This window comes from Notechis scutatus, chromosome 1 (genome assembly GCF_049901735.1).
Source record: "Notechis scutatus isolate UNSWTSFEM ecotype Mainland chromosome 1, rNotScu1.2, whole genome shotgun sequence".
NCBI lineage: Eukaryota > Metazoa > Chordata > Lepidosauria > Squamata > Elapidae > Notechis > Notechis scutatus.
This window is the reverse complement of record NC_142009.1, coordinates 291,122,724-291,143,150: the sequence shown is the minus strand read 5'-3', so window position 1 is coordinate 291,143,150 and position 20,427 is coordinate 291,122,724. Positions and strand designations below refer to the sequence as shown.

Genomic DNA, 20,427 nt, shown 5'->3' with positions numbered 1-20,427 from the left:
CACTCTTTGTTGAGTGGTCTGTAATGCCCTTAGGAACCGAGATGGACTGGCATTCATAACTTTTGGCTATGGTGGCTCTCAACCATCTACCGATGGTCGTGTACAGCACCTTTTGTCCTAAAGTGGATGAATTGAAAGATAGGAATAGAGCCTCAGATTTTCAAAATGCCGCCGTGCGGTCTAGATATATGCTTACGGTCCTTCCAACGTTAAGTTGATGCCATTGATGCTCCAGTCTATGAGATGGTTTCTGCGCTCTGTGGAAGATTGAATTTACTTTAGGAGTGAATGATGGATCCAATCGGAAAATCACTCTGTCTGCATGAAACACACACAGGACCTTTCTCATTGACAATGCCGTCAATTCGGAAATTCTTCTAGCTGATGTGATTGCAATTAGGAAGGCCACCTTGTATGTCCGGAATTTAAGACTAGCGGTTCTTAAAGGGTCGAACGGGCCAGTTGTAAGTGCGGTTAACACCTTGTTGGGATCCCAGGTGGGATAGCGGTGAATTACAGGAGGTCGTAAGTTTGCAGCACCCTTCAGAAAGCTGAGAACATGTGGATGGTGTGCTATGGAACGGAGGTCACCCAAGGTTATCACCGAGGCTAAAGCCGCCACCTGTCTACATAAAGTATTTGGAGATAGTCCCTTGGTCAATCCCTCCTGTAAAAAGACCAATAATTGTCCCATTGATGGAGCATTTGGGTTGATCTTAGACCCCTGGCACCAGCGATACAAAGGCTGACCACGTGGCCTTGTATATACGATTTGTTGAGGACCGTCTGGATGCTTGAATAGTGGCAAGAGCATCCTCTGAAATTTGTTGGGCCCTTAAACGGCTCCGCTCAACCTCCATACGGCTAGACTGAGCCATTGTGGGTTCGGGTGAAGTATCGGCCCTAGGGAGAGGGAAATCTTTGACGGTGGAATTTTCCAAGGTTGTTCTGTCGATAGGTTCTGTAAATCTGCGAACCACGTTTGCCTGGGCCAGTGAGGGGCGACCAATATCAATTTCACTTGTTCCTCTAATGATTTCTGGATCAATCTGGGTATTACCAGCAATGGAGGAAACGCATATAGAAGTCCGGGCGGCCACGGACATCGCAGGGCATTGATGGCCTCCGCCCCCTGAGTCGGGTATCTTGAAACATACTGGGGCAATTGGGCGTTGAGAGGAGAGGCAAATAGATCGATCACTGGTTGCCCAAACCTCCGCACTGCTTCCTGGAAGACAGACGGGTGTATGCACCACTCTGCCTGATCTATCGTGGCCCTGCTGAGCCAGTCTGCTTGTGTGTTTAAGGCCCCTGCTATGTGTTCTGCCTTGAGTGAAGACAGATTGGTCTCGACCCATTTGAACAACTTGGCCGTCTCCAGCATCAGAAGCTTGGAATGGGTACCCCCGTCAGTTTACGTGGGCCTTGGTTGTGATATTGTCTGTCAAGACCAGAACGTGGTGTGATTGGAAAAGGGGTAGAAAACTGCGTAAGGTCAGGTGAACTGCTTGCAGTTCCCACAGGTTAATACTTTGAGATTGATCGGAAATAGTCCAAATTCCCTGTGCAGTGTGGGATTGGAAGTGAGTTCCCCATCCTACCAGGCTGGCATCGGTTGTGATCATTGCCCTGTGAGGTTCCTGAAAGGACACCCCTTGTTCATCGTTTTTTCCAACCACCAGCAGAGCGATCGGAGAACATTCTGTGGTACATTTATCCGGACGTTGGAAGTGGCTCTTCTGGATCGCTGGAAAGGTAGCAGGAACCATTACAGCACTCTAGAATGTAATCGAGCCGAAGGCACAATGGAAATGCAAGAAAGCAGTTTCCCTAACAGTTGAGACAGCAATGCCAGGGAAACCCTCTTTAAGGCTCTGCTCTCTTTGGCCAAAGACTGGATATTATTTAAGCTGTCCTGAGAGAGAAAGACCTTGCCCTCCACGGTATCTATCACTGCCCCTAAATGAACTAACCTAGTTGAGGGGATCAAATGGCTTTTATCCCAATTTATGGAAAGGCCATGACCCTGAAGGGTCTCCAGAGTAATCTTGTTATCCAAATTTGCTTGATGACTGGAATATGGCAAATTAAAATATCATCCAGATAACATTGTAAATGAACAATTTGATCCTGAGTGAGGCAGCCAAAGCCACGAGGACCTTGGTAAAGGTCCTAGGGGCCGAAGCCAGACCGAATGGCAGGACGATATATTCGTAGTGCCGATCACAATAGCAAAATCTAAGATATCTCTAGTGAGCAGGTCTAATTGGTATATGTAGATAAGCCTCTGTGAGATCTATAGGGGTCATGACATTGTTCTCTCTGATGCTGAGCAGAATGAACTGGAGTAGTCATCTTGAATTTTCGATAAACCAATGATTTGTTCAGACGTTTGAGGTCCAGAATTGCCCTCCAGCCCCCTGAACTCTTTGGGACTACAAACGATAGAGAGTAACAGCCTTGACCCCGCTGTTCAGATGGGACCTCTCTAATGGCCCGAATATGCAGAAGATGATTGATAGCCTCCTGCATCAACACCCTCTTAATGGGGTCCATGGACCTAGGGATCCTAATGAAAAGGTTCAGGGGGGAGGATTGAAACCCTAGCACCAAACCAAACCTTATAGTGTCCTTGACCCACGCATCAGAGGAGGAACTGTCCCATTGATCAGCATACAATTTTAGCCGCCCTCCAATGGGAACTGCTGTCAAGGGCTCACTTGGGGAGACAAAAAAATCAGCCTCCAGTGCCTCTGGGGTTTCTACTATTTTGGCCTCCCCGTTGACCTCTATCGGAAGATTCAGACCTATCCTGTTTAAAGCTGGGCCTGTAGCTTGATGTTCTCTGAGATCTGGGAACGAATGGGTCCTGATAGTAGGGCCGAAGGGAATCCCTTCGAAACAACTGGGGCGTTCTGTTTTCACACCTCCGAAAAAGAGGGGGGGAAGCACTTTTTTTTTTTGGTTTCTATTATCTATAAGGAGGGGCTCCAAGACACTGCCAAATAATTTATCCCCAGATATTGGGGTTGATGCCAACTTGCATTTATGCTTGGTATCCGTCTGCCAATGTCTGGGCCATAACAGTCTCTGTGCTGATACATGAGATACTATGGCCCTAGACGAGAATTTGACTGCATTAAATGTGTCGTCGGCAGAGAACTCTGTGGCTTTAATAATTTTAGCTATGTCCTGGTGGTCTCTGACATTTTACGCCGGCAATATATCCCTCAAGTGGAAGAGCCATCGGAGGGAGGACCGTGTAAAAAAAAAAAAAGGACGCAGCTGTAGCTGCCCTAATGGCCCAGGCGTCAGAAACGTGCGCCCTACGGAGTGCTAACTCTGCTCTCTTTACTTCCAGTCTCAGGGCTTCCTCGGCCTCGTTGGGAAAGGTAGAAGAAGAGGCCAGGTCCATCTGATATATTGAACCCCCCACTTCATGGAAACATCCTGACCCTAAAAGTCCACCTCCTCCCGGAGACCCTGGGATGGTATGTTAGGAATATTGGGGGATACCTGAGATTGGTGTTGGATATGCGCAAAAGATCGAACGGACAGGGATCCCGCATCGGAAGCGGCCGAGAAGTGTCTGGTCCTGATGGATTGCTGAACTCCAGCCGCAATGCCCCTTTGAACCGCCATCTCCATCCATTGCCTCATTTCGATGGGGATAGTCTCAGGTAATCCCTCCTCCTGTCTTAGGCCGGCGGCCATAGGGGTGAAGGTTGCCTCTGGAATTGGCCGGGCAGTGCTCAATGGAGGAGATGTGCCTATGGGGGGTTGTCCAGAAACCGCCTGCCTGGGCTGAGTAGATAAGTCCAAGGGCCCCATCAATGGGTTTGGATTCTGATCAGATTGTTGTGTCATAGCCATCTTGTCTGCCTCCCTGGCTCAATTCTGCAATTGTCTTTCCAGTGCTAGGTGCCGTCTATGGGCATCCTTATCTGCCACCTTAGAGGTCTTTTTGGGGCCCACTGGCTTGTCTCGGGACTTATTTGGCTTGGAGCGGAAAGCGTTGTCACATTCCATTGTGTATGACTGATTGTCTTGCCTCTGAATGTAATTTTAATTATTTTTTTTAATTATTATGATTATTGTTAATATTGTTGTTGATATTTGTACTTTGGGGTGATGCCTTCCCCTGCAGTTGAAAGTAGAACACTACTCCAGGAGAGTAAGACTATATATATATATATAAATATAATGCCCGTATACATAGACATATGCCTATATCTATTTGTATAACTGTGTATATGGTAAACAGTATCTAAGGGTCCCCAGCAAGGGAAACCCCCAATTGCTCCAAGTGAGAAATATTCTGGATCCCTGGTCCCCAGCAAGGGAAACCAGCAATACAGGCTTTGATATGAATCCTTTCCTGTCAAAATCAAACATCCTGCCATTTAAATGGCACTTGCAGTTTCAGTCTGAATAAATGATCCAAAGGCAATTGCAAAGAAATACCTGTTTAACGACTAGCCGGCTAATGCAACATTAGCCAGGCAAGGGAGAGCCCAATCCAGGGAGAACCAATTAGAAAGGTACTGCCTCGGTCCCCAGCAAGGGAAACAAGCGAGGAATGGCGCCTGTGGTAATTGGGTGCGAAATTGAGCCAGCCGTTGAAAAGAGCGGGAGACAGAATCACCATTGCTAAAGCCTGAGCTGTCAAACGAGCCGTTGCTGCTGCTGCTCTAACTTGAGATTTAAATACTGCTGTCAGTATGTCCAAGTGAGAAAAATTCTGGATCCCTGGTCCCCAGCAAGGGAAACCAGCTATTACAGTCTCTGATGTGCCTCTGTGTCTGTCAGAAATAAACGTCCCGCAATATAAATGTCACTCACCCTTTCTGTCTGAGTAAAAGATCCAAAGGCAAATGCAAAGAAATGCCTGTTTAATGAGCAGCCGGTTAGTGTGACGTTAGCCAGAGGAATAGTTAAATCCAGGGAAGGCACAATGGAAAATTAATTTCTCGGTCCCCAGCAAGGGAAACCAGCGAGAAATGGAGGCTGTGACAATTACTGTCTCGGTCCCCAGCAAGGGAAACCAGCGAGAAATGGAGGCTGTGGCAATTAGGTACGAAGTTGAACCAGCCGTTGAAAAGGGCGGGTAGCAGAATCACTGTTGCTACTGACTGAGTTGTCAAATGAGCCGCTACTGCAGAGGTTCCCACTCACGATCTAAATGCTGCCGAGGCTCTAACTTGCGATTTAAATGGGCTGTCAGACGAAAACGGCAAGGGAAAGTGAGCCGTGGCTGCGAGCTCTCCACTCTGATCTCAAAGAAAGTGATCGGAAGGTTAGATAAGGTGTTGCCTGAGGCAGAAGCCTCAAGCTGCCTGCGGAGTGGCAGGCTCCGCTGTTTGAAAAGGGAAACTGTTTTTGAACTGAGCTAGGTAACCTAATAAAGGGACAAACCTGACAAATCCAAATTAAATGGGAAGGAATTTTAAACGCCAAAATACCACAAGAGCAAACCTGAATCAGAAAAAACAACCGTTCCAGTCAGGAAGTGCACAACCTCTTACCACGAAGGCTGAGCTAAAACTGGGGGACGCTGAGGAGGTGTTCCGTGGAGGAGGAGGAGCAGCATCCCGGAGTTTTAAGCCCAGCCTTTCCAGAAGAGACTGAAACGCCTCCCTCTTCTGGATGCTCTGAACAGCTCATGGGAGAACATTCTATTTCCATATATTCAGTTCAATTAATCCGGTTGTTATCTACGATAGGACAGGAAAAAAAGTTACACAGGGTAATCTTAAATAATATGTATGGTGCAAAATCTAAAACAACAACTTCCCTTTGTCCTGTAGGTAGATAAAGAAATGAAACTTTGACTGGGAGGAAAGAGATAAAACAAGTGACTGGAACAATTCAATTCTACTCTATTCTTCAGTACAAACTGAAGACAAAGAAAACGATTATCCACTTACCCTGATGAGCTTAGAAACATGAGTCTTTCCACTGCCTGGCAATCCTCGCATGATTATGACAATCTAAAACAGAGACCATACGCTTTAAATAATGCACGTCTATTAAGCTGAATAACAAGGATTCAGCAGACCAAGTAATTTTTATGATTACAGCCTGGCAAGCTATAGCTAGTCCTCACTTAACTATGGTAAGCGGGACAAGGAACTTTGTTATAAGCAACACCATTATAAAGTGCAGTGCCACGTAACTACATTGTTATAAAACAGCAGATGTGGCAGTCCCAGTTGCCATCGTTAAGTGAATCTTGTGCAGTTAGTGTCACATAGTCATGTAATTGCCATTTGCGACCACCTGCCAGATTCCACATTGACTTTGCTTGTTTAAAGTTGGAAGTGAAAGTTGCAAATGGTGATTGCAAGACCATGGAGATGGTGTGACCACAGGAATTGTGAACTGGTTGCCAAGCACCTGAATAACTATTATATGATCCTGGGATGCTGCGACAGCTGCAACAATGTTTGTTAAGTCATTCAGTAACTTTGAACGGTTACTGAATGGGGTCAAAATCTCTGCACACGCGTAAAGATTCACAAAATGAAATCCCCATGACATTATTTGTAGCAATAGTGGACTAGATTTGGCATGATATAACTCACTCACCACTCACATTTTCCTCCCACCAGAGTCCAGGATCAAAATAATACTGAAGGAAACCAGTTATAACCTAAATAATTCTGGATACTATAATTATAGTTTAAGCAGAAAATGATTTTTTTAAAAAAATAAGTAGTTCAGACCCAGATTAGAACAAGAAAAGATATTACAGAATGGAAAAGGAACTTTGGAAATCAGCATACTGTTGGAATAACAAAACTATTGGCATATGTAGGAGTCCACATGCACGAACTGCTCTCTCTTCACATCAACCTTTTACTGTAATTGTAATCCTCCCTGATAGCTAAGTATACAAGATTCAATAATTTAATTCATAGAAAACCATCTGCTGAGCAAATTCTATGACAACATAATTGTACAATTGTAGACTTAGGCATGCAGCAAAGACTTTTGAAGGAAGCCATGAGTGCTTTAGAAAGCACTGCTTCATAAATATTAATGGAAGTATGAAATTCCTTACACATAATTGTTACCTCATATTAGAAACCTGGAGACATAGTACTTACCCGTTCTGGTCTACTTTCCCGTCCAGGCTGCTTCAATATATCATCCACATTTTTTGATTCTGGTTTTCTTTCTACCCGTGGGGCAGGTGGTGGTTGTCGTGGTATTGTTGGAGCAGAAATAGGAATTCTATCCTCAGCATAATTTCTCCGATCACCTTTTAATGAAATTTACATGAGAGAAGAGGGAAAGAAGTCAGACACATAAATACTAATAGACAAGACATTTGGGAGTAATGGATATCCCCCTCCCTTCCAATTGGCCTTTTCAATTGTATTTTTAATACATTTATTATTTTTAATTGTTACAAACAACTCATTGTGTGAACAGTGTGGTCCCAGAGTGTTTTAAAAACAAATATGACACTAATTTTACATTAATATTGATTTTCTTATATTTTATATTAATACATTTTATCAATCTTAATTTTAATCCTTCAATATTCCCAATATTCCTATTTTGTGTCAATCTCTACATCCTTAACATCCCTTTTGTTATAAATTCTGTATTACTTGTCATATCTGCAATATTTAACAATTTGTATAATTCACAGTCATTCATTAGTCCTTGTTTAATTTATATTTCAATTATTTATCCCCTTTTAATTCTTAATGTTGCCACCATTGCACTTTAAGCAAAATCTTTTCCTAGTCCCATTTATACTAAAGCAAACCATATTCAAACATTTAACCTATTGTTCAATTCTAGTAACGCTATAATTACCTTTATCTATTGTTATATTTCACTATCCTATATTTTTTTTGTTCTAATCTATCGGGTTCCACATGTCATTTCTTTTACTACCTTATAATATTATTTTTCATATCTACTATAGTTGACAATTATACTGTATATCTTTGATAATAATCTTATTTTCAAACATTAATTTCATGCTTATTACAATTTATCATATTAGTTTTCATGTTTATTATAGTTGAGAATTGTATATCTTTAATGCCAGTTCTCTTGTAAAATATTAATTTTATATTTAACAATTAACAATTTTATATCTTAAATAATAGAATAATAGATTCATGTGGAACCTTTATCTTTTCTGTATCAGTCATCGGTCTCTTGCTCTCAGTAAAGCTTTAACTGATCGCTTCCTAGTTTGTCTCCCAGTTTCTTTCATTTTTTGTCCTTTCCTCTTACTCCTTCCTTCCTTCTCTATTATATTCCATTGTTTCTCTTTCCAGTTATTTAATTTAATCCCTGTCCTCTCAAAATGTTTTCTCTGAAATTCCATTTCCTGTTGCCTTTTCTTTAACACATCCCCTTGGTTTATCTCATCAATCATTTTCATATTAATTTTTATTTCGTTGTTATTTTTGCTTTTTATTTGTTGCTTCATCTGTTCCGTTTCTCTGATTGTGCTTCTAGTTAACTCCTCCTCTTCCAGGATTTCTCCTTTTCCCTCTACTGCTTGTATTAGGTGTGCTGTCTCTGCTGATTGTGTCTCCACTTCCAGCTTTTCTATTTTATTCAAAATATCCTCAAATCCTGTGTTCATAATATCCTTCATAACCTGTAACTCCAACACCAATTCTCTACATATTCCACTCATCTTTATTCTTGTTTACTCTTTATCTTATGTCCAATTATCCAATTGTCCAAGAATAATCCCAGCCTCAGCTGTAAGTCAGTGTCCAGAAATCATTAAGACTCAAAGTTAATCTATCTGCTTCTTTTATGTAATCCAAGGATGATATAAATTTCTCCACCAAAAATTTGGGAATCTGCTGTTTTTCTTTGACAGCAGGTGGCGGTCTTAAATCAGTTTTCACTTTGTCGTCTTTTAAATTAACCAATTTTTGTTATAATCCAAATCTTTCAAAAATGAGTGCTATATTTGTTTTTATATATGTTCCAGCATTTTTATAAATGCCTATCCAAAGCCAGTGTCTATCCAATCTCAAAATCCAGTTCTATATTTTTAACAAATTTGCTGTTTTCCTTCTTCACTTTCTTCTGTTTTTAGAATATTAACTTTAGTATATTATTTTAAAATATTAACTTTTTACTCTCGTAGTTAGGTCACAGCCATTTAATATATTTATGAGTCCACTTTTCTGAATATTCTTCTCAGGGTTCTATTTTGAAATAAAAAGGATAGTTCTCACCCAGTTCCACACTGTTACTAACTCCACTCCTGAATTTTGCTTGGATGTTAAACAGACACCGACTTTGTCGCAGCTATCTTGGCTTCTTCTTCTCCATGACATGGCAGAGAGCAATAGCCTGGGGCTCTTCAGGGGAATTGCGTTTTCCTGTGGGACCTCACAAGGCACTTCTCTTTGGCTTCACCTCCCCTCCAGGAAGGTTTTGGCTTCCTCGAATATGCAGAAGCCAGCGCAGGGGACAGAGAGCTCCTTTCCCCTGCTGCTGGTGTCACCGGCGACATCACTTCCTCCACTTGTATTTGTTAAGCAACATCAATTGAATTTACATTTCTAGCCTCATTCTAACTCGCTAATTTTCTATTCCAATTCTCAATGATTTTAAAATTATACCTCCAAACATGGAAGGCCCATGATCATAAGGAGGACGATCAGGCTTCCGCTCATATGACTGTCTTTCAAATCCTCCCCTTCTTGAGACTGAATGATCTTTGTCACGGTAAGACTGATTTCTTGAAGGAGATGGCCTGTTAAATGGAGAAAGCACTCATGTGAATTTATTTATTTTAAAGACTTTGTGCTAATTTTATGTGCCATTTTATGTGGCTAATAAAACTGATCCATCCATCCATTGCAAAATAGGATTTTATTCTTATTTATAACATGATTTTTATTTATACAGACTGACCATATAAAAAGCACATCAATAACCACTATGAAGGCACGTTTTCTTATTTAAGTACTTCTGTTTTACATACCTGTCTTCTCGTGGGTATCGTTCTTTGTCAAATCGTTCCCGATCATGATCTCCAGAAATCCGTTCTCTGTATGGTTCTCGTTCCCTCCTGAAATCCCTGTGGTCTGGATTGGAATTATTTTGTCGTTCAAAATAATTCTCTCTCTCCTTGATGTATCGATCCCGCTGGCCTAAGTGTTCTGGGGAAAAAAAAGTCAAAATAATTGTTAAGCCTCATAATAAAAGAAATTTTTGAGCTGAACCAGATCACAAGTAAAAGAATCACATCAGGAAAAGTTGAACCGACTACAGGTAGTCCTCGACGTGCAACCGCAATTGAACCCAACATTCCTGTTGCTAAGTGAGATATTTGATAAGTGAATTTTGCCCCATTTTACCACCTTTGCCACGGTTGTTAAATGAATCATTGCAGTCAATTTAGTAACATGGTTGTTAAGTAAATGCGGCTTTCCCCCATTGACTTTGCTTGTCAAAAGGCTGCAAAAACTGCACACGCCCCAGGATACTGCAACCATCATAAATATGAATCAGTTGCTAAGCATCTGAATTTTGATCATGTGACCATGGGGCTGCAATGGTCGTGTGAAAAATGGACATATTACTTTTTTCAGGGACATCGTAACTTTAAACTGTTGTAAGTCAAGGATTATCTATATTTCCTTCCATATGATAATTTTACATATAAAAGAGAATCTCATTCTGCACACTATTATTTAAAATATTCCAAAGCATTTAAGTTATTGTATCACAAAGAGAAAAATGCAGTTCATCTTAAAACAGAAAGCTACTAAATATAAAACAAATTTATTTTTTCTCAAAGAGATATTTCTGTGACCATAAAGATAAACCCACCTTTTGAAAAGGGTTGCCTTTCATGAGGTTCTGGATGTAAAGTTATTCGCTCCCCGTACGAAATTTGTTGTCCACTTTTACTGATAGTTATATCTGTTAAACACAAATTGATAATAATTAAAGACCCTGACAGTGTCAAAACAATTTGGCTTTGATGAATTGTGTATGATCAACATACTGGTATCTCTCTTCAAACTGGTAGATTTTCCCAGTGGCTTCATGTAGACATTAAACAGGATAGAGCAGGGGTCCCCAACTGGTCCGCGGACCGGTACCGGGCCGCGGAACAAGCCTTACCGGGCCGCTGGTTGCTGGGCGCTGCCATCTTTTTTGGTAAAAAAGCAATTTTTCGTCAAAAGATGGCGGCGCAGCTCGGTGAGCTTTTCCGGTAGAAAGCCATTTCTACCCAAAAAGCTCACGAGCGCTGGCCCGCCATTTTTTTGACGAAAAATCGCCCGTGACGCCACCGGAAGTGATTTTTCGTAAAAAAATGGCGGCGCCAGCTGACGCTGAACCGGCGCGCGCCCAGCTGACGCTGGAACCGGGCCGCGCGCGTCGAAAAGGTTGGGGATCCCTGGGATAGAGAAAGGGTTGAGTATTGCGGTATAATGGAATTTCCCATGCTTTGCAAATACTAATGCAACTGCTTGCTCATATAGGAGTACATTCACCACTATATCTGATCTCCAGCCTTCGCAAGCAATCCAGAAAGATCAATAATATCAAAGGCCACTAAGAGATTTAACAGAACAAGCATAGACATATTCAGTCCTTTCAAATCCCAGTACGAGTCATCCATGAGGAAGACCCATGCGATTTTAATCCCCTAGTCAGGCCTGAGTCCTGACTGCCAGAGGTCTAAATCTGCTTCTTCCAGAGTATTTGTAGTTGTTATTCCACAACCTCTTCTACAACTTTCCCCCCAAAGGTGAGACTGGGAATACAATAGCTGTCCAACACTAAGAGAACTAGGACAGAAAGCTCCTTAATGTTTTATTAAGTGGCAATCAGAACATTAGCAGCATTCACCTTGTCCATGGCCGTGTCCATGTCCATAGTCAACAGTCTGATGAATAATTGGTGGCTTGGCATGGGGTGCCAAATGGGATGCTGAGATTGTTGATGAAGGCAATGAAGAATCCGATGTAGGTAAATCATAGTCTAATTTCAACCCTTTATCCTCATTACTGTCCCAAAGTCCCTGGAAAGAGTCCTCATCCCAACGTTCTTCATTCATATCAGTTGATGTCTTTACCATGGGAACTGAAACCTGAGTTGTTGCTGCAGTTGAAATGGAAATTGGAATATTCGACTGTAATGGTAGAGCAGGTGGCTTTCCTGTTGGGATAGGACCCTTTGCAGCTGAAACAGGAGGTCTTGTCACTGGAGAAGATTTTATAGGAGGTGGCTTAGTGGTTGGAGCAGGTTTCCGAAACAAGACAGGGGGCTTTGTAATTACAGCTGGAGTAGGCTTATTAGTTTGTTCCTCTGCCGTCATTTTACCTTGCATTTCAGAAGAGGCCTACATAATGGGACAAGTGAAAATAAATGTATAAAATAATTATTATATCAACATTATCAGCTATGATTTTTTTTTTGCATACCATAAGAAACCATGGGATTCCATGCTTCTCCTTTTCCTCTCCAATAGGGCCAAGTTGGGAAGTTTTCACCTTTAGTCTAATCATGGACTGCTGGGATTCATTGACCAAAACTAAGAGGAAATTGATTTTGATTGACTGACATTGGTTATTTTAAAAAATTTGATCTGAAACACTGTTTTTTTAAGGTAATGTTTTAAATTAATCATAGGCTCATATCCAGATATTCAACAGGCAACAAATCAAATTTGGTCAAATTTCTAAACCTGGATTGCCAGAAGAAGAGAGACGGCAATGCACAACTCCAGTATTCATTATGATTGTTCCTATTTATGCAATCTCACTAGGCTAAATGATGGCCGCTAGCATGACAAACTATTTTCCATCATTCCCAGCCAGCATAACTACAATTTTGGAGAAGGCTATATGAAGCTATTGCTAAGGATGATATGACATATATAGGGAATCAATATTATACACCTATGTGCCTTGATCCTTTTCTAAAGTGTGTACTTTTTGTAGATGTTCAGTGTTAAAAATGGTACAAAACAAACATAAATTAGGACATATTTAAAAATGTTATTATTTATAAACATCTAAGCTAGCAAATTTAAAAGAGATGAGCTAATAACTGGCAGGCTGTAAGTTCTAACCTTGCCTTAGACATGTAACTAGGTGGGTAACTTTGGATCAGTCACTTTCTCTCATACTTGGGAAGAAGGCAATGGCTAAGCTAACCACTTCCAAAAATCTTTTGACCTACCTGTTTACACAGATACCAACAATCAAGACCAACTTGAAGGCACAAAAATAAAACAAAATCAAATACACATCTCTCTTTTGGAACAGCATCTCTCTGAAATTCAGATGGGCAAGTACTGGCCTTTGCTAAGGCCATGAACATCTGAGTTTTCTGTGAACACGGAGCCAGAGTATAAAATCAATTTATCCTGAAATGGTTTGGAGGATGCTTGTTTGGGAGCCAATTTGGTCTAATAGTTAAGGCACCAAACTAAAAACCAGGAAACTATGAATTCTACTCTTGTCTTTGTCATGTAATTCAGCTGAAAGATTTTGGATCAATTAAACTCTTTCAGCCAAACTTACCTCATAGGGTTATTGTTGTGGGGTAAGTAGGAGGGGGAAGAAGTGTTAGGTGTGTTCACCTCCTTGAGTTATTTATAAAAATGATAAGGCAGGTTAAATAAATAAATGTTAATATGATTTTGAATTAGCCTTAGTTGTTCTGTATGTGGTTTTTATATTTAATAGATATTTTGTGTTTTGTACATATGCATATACATAAAACCTTTTTATTAGTAACAAGAGTCACATTGGGCCATAGTAATCTTCCTATGTCTCAGCGTTATGGTCAAGGGTTTTATTGCAAGTAGCTTCACATAAACCACCTATGTGGTAAAAAACAAAACCAATTGTTTGTTTCTGCCTATCAGCTATTAGAATCAAGATTAATTCTAACCTTGCTTACACAAATCAATGCTTTGAACTGCTGAATTATGATTTCTTCTTTCCCATATAAAGACATATAAAAATAAATTCACAATTCTCTGGAGTATCAAGGACTTAAAAACCACATATAACATGTGCCGCCTCTAACCGTATATCAATCACAAACAATATGTAGCATGGATAACTACTATTCTATACATCCAGAATTATCTTTTTGGGTCATTCAGATTATATTATTTTAAACTTAATTTAAAAAAAACCTGGAATGACTGCAAGTTTCAAGGGTAAAGTCATAACCCAAAAATCTGTTTTCACCCAACCTAGTGGCAGCTGGTTTTTTCTGAATTGGTGTCCAGAAGTTATGCAGGATTTGAGCTAACAAAATTCAAGAGAAATGGAGGTACTGGAATTTGGGATGTTTCTGTTGGTGGAAACATGGAATCACCTGCTCTTCAGTACTTAAGCCAAAATAATAGAGATGTTTGGCCTATAGTCAGCTGAGTGTTTTCCTCACATATCAGCTACAATCATCCATGCTGGGATGAATTCATTGATTGGTTCTTTCAACATGCATTTATATTTAAGCCTATAAAGATGAAAAATACATTCTAAAATGATAAAACTTGTTTTTAATAATTAAGTAGAATTGAGCTGACTCCAGGTGACTTCATGGAGAATTCCATGCAGTTTATTTGGCAACAGTATGGAAATGGTTTGCTACTCCCTTTTCTGGTATGTGTTGCCTTCGGTATTCTCTAATAATTTCTCATCTATGCCTGACCTTACTTTCTTTCCAAGTCCAGACAAAATCAACTTGGTTCTGCCATCTACTAAAGACTTTTTCAAAAAATATCATGCCAAACACTCTATTACTATCTTTTAGAAAGCAGATAGCATCATTTTGAACCTCATAATAAAACACATAATAATTTCTGTGTCTGGTACTTTATAATATATACCTGTGTCATTTTTATTATATATTTTGTTGACTATCATTTATCCTATTTGGTGTTTCTTTTTCAAATGAAAAAGAAATACATTTTATACTTATAAATTTTTTAGGGAAACCAAAAAGGAACAAAATGTTACATGGCATTTCCTGCTTTGTAATTAAAGATTACTGTTGTAATACTAATGAATTCTGACTTTTGATACAGCAAAACATGAAAACATAGTGAAGTCCACTGACTCTCTCATTGCCATATCTTCAAAATTCATTCTCAGTGGACAGATGTTTCAGTGGAACAATTTATAATAGCATTAGGACAACATTAGAACATTTGTTTTTACACAAATGCTATACGACAAAATTCTAACGGAAAATGAAACACATCCTTGTTTATGAATCAAGATTTGAAAATCTCCTTTAGTATATCCACATTAGAATCAAAAACTGCTAAGCAGCCAAACAAATAATAAGGAATTATTTCTGTCAAATATATAAGGCCATTCAGATTTCATGCTTTGTTTTGATTTGTTGTTAAACTTTTCATTTAGCAACTACCTTGGTTAGTGACCATTTGCATATATGACAGCAATAAAACACTCATTTTCCAACCAATGCACACATGTAGGACCAAATTTTGCCCTCTTGACAACAAATGCTGACAACAGATGTAGTATTGCTTGTGTAGTTGTATAAGACAACTTAATCTGAATAAGATGGTAACATCCAGTGATCTTTGTGGCATGTCTCAGTCACATATTCTGTTAGCAACCATTCTGCTAAATGACCTGGTTATCGGAATGGAACTTGGTTGCTAAATGAGGAACGGATATATGTGCTTGTAATATTTTAAGATAATTTAGGACATTTTGTAAATTATCCTGAGGATATTTTTATAGGAAAACCAGACTATAAGTGCTTTTTAAAACATAAAGTCTATTTGAAAGCCATTTATAAGTAATATTTTAATTTACCTGAAAGTTATCTTTCCTAGCAGATGTACTTCGTAACCTGGACATTTCTTGTCGTGGAAGTTCGGACATTTGTGCACTAGGAACAAATTCATTCATCTTCTGCATATGTTCTTTTTGTTCTCTATAATCAGAAAAGCATATTGTTTGTCTTAGATGGTCTTTTAAAGATATAAACATAAACATTTTTAGTTGTGGAATAAACATTGTGGAATGCGGCCTCCAGAAGACCTTCCAACTTCAGGCCCCATCAGGTAATAAATTAAAAAGAGCAATTCCTAAAAAGTGAACCTGAAATCTTTAAATGTGACTCGCCCCCATAACAGCTCTAAAAGTATATTATACCACCTATTCAAGAATAGGATAGCATGATGGATAGCATTGATATACTTATATAATTACGTAAGTTAAGCAGGAGTAGTTAAACAAAGCAAAAGCAGACTTCTAATATTATTTATTTACTGCATAAATCTTTTAAGATACTGGATCTAAAGATATAACTGACAGGTATGAGATAAAACTCTCTTGGAAGAACTATTATTTGGTAGCCTTCCTCAGAATTATCTCAGCTTACTTTTCAAATGTTTTTATGGAGTTTGTTGATAGAACTGCATTCATAAAGAAAACCTGTATGAATGATTCTGTAATTTTTCTAGATCTTTGTTCCCTAATGCTCTTCACTTTGAGATTACAAGATAAGATTTTTTCTTCATCATTACAATTAAAAAACTATCACTACCAGACTATGTTATTTGAACTATTTTATCATACACTTCTTGTGCTTATATATTTAATGGATGGTCCAAATTAAGACAAAGATTAACTCCTTTAGCTTAAGAGATATAGTATACTATTTCAAGTGGTTATTTCAATGGATTCAAAAGGAAGCTCAACTTTTATAATAAAGTGCCTTTTCATTTAAAGTGATTAAAATATGTATCACTATATTTTTAAAGCACTTTGTAAGAGTAATTTATACAAAAAGAAGACTGAGAAAAATATAATTATTCTAAAATAAGACGAGAAAAAAAATCAACTCACCGTATCATCTTTAGTTCTTGGGCAGCCTTCAAGATTATTTCATGTTGCCTTTGACTAAGAACCATTACTCCTCCTAACGACTGCTCAGAAGCTAAATTTGGTTCTTCTTCCAACAATTCAGACGAGCGTGGTAACATGGGGGGTGGATCCAGACGATTGTCTAAAGATGTAAATCTATCCATTTCATCAGGATACCACCGCTCTGAAAACCTTTCTCTTTCCCAATCTCCTCTGTCAGGAGGTAAATCAGACTGTTCTCTCCATGTGTCATGTCTTTCTGGATATTCACGAATTCTAATCCCCCCAATGTCTCTAGAATCTCTGTTGTAGAAATCTCTGTCTCTCTCTTCTAACCATCTGTCCTCATGATATCTATCTACTGGAGGAAGTGGAGGCAGAGGTGGCAAAGGAGGTAGAGGCGGTATGTCCATATCACAATTCAATGTATCTCTGTCCCCCGATGATCTGATATAATCCCTATCCCAGTCTCTTTCCAATTCACGATCATACACATCCAAGGGTTTTCTGATCCTGCTAAGATCCCTGTCTCCCTCTCTGTCTCTACTCAATGGTCTTTCCCAATCATCCCAAAATGGTTCTCGATCCACCAAAGGAGGTAAAGGAGGAAGAGGGGGAAGTGGGGAAAGAGGGGGTAAGGGATGACGTTGTGGTACCCCCTCATCTCTCTCATATGGATCAAGGGAATCATCAAACCTCTCGTCTCGATCGTGCCAACATCTATCTCTTTCCCAATCATCTAATCGTCTGTGTTCTAAAGGAGGAATATCTCTGTAGTCAAATGAATGGCCCTCTTCTCTGCTTTGCTCTTCGTAACTCCATGGAGGCCTTGGTGGTTCTTCAGAAAATGATGGTAAATTTTCAACATTTCCTCCAAATCCTGTATCACGTCTGTGTAGATCCTGCTCCCGATTGCTAGGCCTTCTAATTGGTTCTCTTTCCCGACCATTACCTTGTCTATCTGTGTCCCTCTCTCTATTAGTAGGTTGTCGACCTGGGGCTTTCTCCCTGCTTCCAATTTGCCAGTCCAATCCTCGCTCCTGACTGCTGGGAGGCCTGATTTTACCACTTTCCTGGCTATTTGCTTGGATTCTTTCCCTGCTGCTCATCCGAGGAGCTGGTAACCCTCTTTCCTGGCTGCTTGATTGCCTGCCCAGTTTTCTTTCCTGGTTACCTCCCTGCCTACCCATCCCAGATTCCCAGTTACTTAACTGACCTTCTGGAAGCTTGTCATGGGTTCCTAGCCCGCTGCTTATATCTCTACCAACAACATCCCTTGATTGACCTCTCCCTCTATTTGCTTTTCCCTTTCCTCTCATATCTTCTAATTGGCCCCGTCCTCTGCCTCTAGTATCTTCCATTCTATACTGGCCTCTGCCTCTGCCTCTGCCAGCTGGCCCTATTCCCTGGTTATCTCCTGGCTTCATTTGTCCCTTCTCCCTCTTTTCTAGTTTAGAGGATTCCTTATTCTGATTATTGTCTGGAGAAACCAGTTTATTTTTTGTAGCGTTCATATCTTTATTTCCTTTGATTGATGGTGGTGGTAATGTTTTCTTCCCTCCTGTTGTTTGAGGAATATTAGAAACTGGTATCTGATGCAGACTTGTGGACGTGCAAGGAGTTTTGGATACTTCTGCGTGTAATCCGGAATCTGTGGAACTTGATTTCTTTATTTCTGACATTGCTTCTATGGCATCCTTCCTGGATGTATTTTGCTGTACATTAGGCAGACCCTTATCCGGCTGAACTGGACCAGAAACTTTTGCATCAGACATAAATTTAGATTTATTGACAGTATCAATAAGCGGTTCTTTATTTTCTCCTTGATGGTTTGGTTGTCCCCGCCACCATGGTCCACTTGTTTGAGAAGAAGACTGTATGTGTGATGTTCCCAAAGGAGCGTAAAATGCTGCTGCTGGCCCTCGAGGGATTGTCCCCTGTTTTCCTGAAGATCCATCTATGTGCTGATTCTGAAGCCTTGCCCTTGGACCTTCTACACGTTGGCCCTGAAAATGAGCACCTTTTTGCCTTGGAGGCTCAACACCTCTTCCCCGGGGTCCATCTAATCTGTGGGATTAGACAGAATGTTTTATTCGGTTAATAGCTTTGGTGAAGCTTTTCTGTAAAACAATTCTCCTGGTCATAGAAATAAATATATAATTTAAATTAAGTACTGTATAAAACAGTGCACGCTTACTATATTAAGTGAGAAAACAATAGGAGTATTGGATGGTGGGGGGAAATTAACTTTGTTATTAACTGCTTAGCTCTCCTTTTTCCCATTATTCACTGCAAAAATAGTTTGCTCTACCATGACATTCTTCCCACTGGGAATATTGGCTGTCTTATGACTTAAATAATAAGAATAGACTAAAGTTCCAGTTCAGTTTGTTTACTGATTAAAGCAACTACAGTATATTAAATATAATAGGGAAAACTACAGCAATGAAATAATCAGATAAGATAATCTTCTGGGTAGTTGATCCCAATCTGATCATGGTAGGAAGTTCTCAGTTGGATGGCTTTAGCCAGCTATAAGCCTGGTAGTCTTCTTTTTTTTTAACTACCTATGTGTTTGTATCTTGGAGAAGGTCATATAGGCTATTGATGGGCCCCAATGAGCTATCAATGACTTTTAAAGCTGTGCTGTGGTTAAAGCATATAGTTGGCAGTCAAAGAAGACATGAGTAATGACCTCTCTCATATATACATATTTTCTCTGAATAAGGTACTTGATGACGCTACCCTGTGTTTTATCGTACAATCCAGAAACTCAAATCTTGCTCTGATTAGGGCTGCTCTGTGTCAGGCCCATAATTTGATGTATTTTTCTAATTGAAAAGGTTTTTTTTCCCCAGCCAGCCAGTATTTGATATTAACAACTGTCTGTATGTCAACTTGAGCACTAAAGTATACTGGGAAATAGGCATATTTCATTGTTTCTTAGATAAAGGTTTTTAAATAATTTTCATTTGGAATTCCAAATTGATTTTTCATAGAACATTTCCCCTCCTTGTCATAATGTTAATCTAATAATATATTATAAATCATATCTATATCGTATACGATTTACAATACACTACCCCGCACCTGATAGTGGAGATAAGATAAAAATGTATTAAAGATAAAATTTGTGGCACAAGAATGAAATGACCACTCCAGGGATTTGATATTTGAATAAATATTTGTAAAAACATTACTTTATGCATTAGTTATTCTATCAGATAACATGGCAAAATACTTAAAGACATCAAATTTAAATACAAACATAACTTGTACAAACCTCTTTAATGTAATGAAACCAGAAAGTACTTGAAATGACTGCATAGTATTTCTGATTATCAAATGCTTCTGGCCACTAATTTAAATAAGAGGGGACTTATAACAAATATTGCTGGAAGTTGTTTCTGAGGCAGGCTTTATATTTGGTTTGCTAGTATTCCAACTGCAAGATGCTTTGGAGCATCTGATATAATATATCAGCTTCAGTTCTACAGTTAGCATTGTGAATTTATGTACTCTTCTATACAGGTAGTTCTACAACAGT

At 39.5% G+C, this 20,427-nt stretch overlaps 1 protein-coding gene across 2 annotated transcripts in view; it reads right to left on the bottom strand.

Annotated features, from left to right (window-relative positions):
• Positions 1-20,427, bottom strand: part of YLPM1 (YLP motif containing 1) — a 59,952-nt gene that overhangs the window by 28,782 nt on the left and 10,743 nt on the right. For both annotated transcript variants that reach the window (XR_015746789.1, XM_026664427.2), the window contains exons 5-12: positions 16,863-18,947; positions 15,825-15,945; positions 11,863-12,355; positions 10,834-10,926; positions 9,983-10,160; positions 9,618-9,751; positions 7,110-7,264; positions 5,928-5,990 (exon numbers count right to left, since the gene is read on the bottom strand). Coding sequence is in view for 1 of the 2 variants with exons in the window: in XM_026664427.2 (XP_026520212.2) it covers positions 5,928-5,990; positions 7,110-7,264; positions 9,618-9,751; positions 9,983-10,160; positions 10,834-10,926; positions 11,863-12,355; positions 15,825-15,945; positions 16,863-18,947 (3,322 nt within the window). In the remaining variant the exon portion in view is untranslated. The remainder of the gene's footprint in view (positions 1-5,927; positions 5,991-7,109; positions 7,265-9,617; positions 9,752-9,982; positions 10,161-10,833; positions 10,927-11,862; positions 12,356-15,824; positions 15,946-16,862; positions 18,948-20,427) is intronic.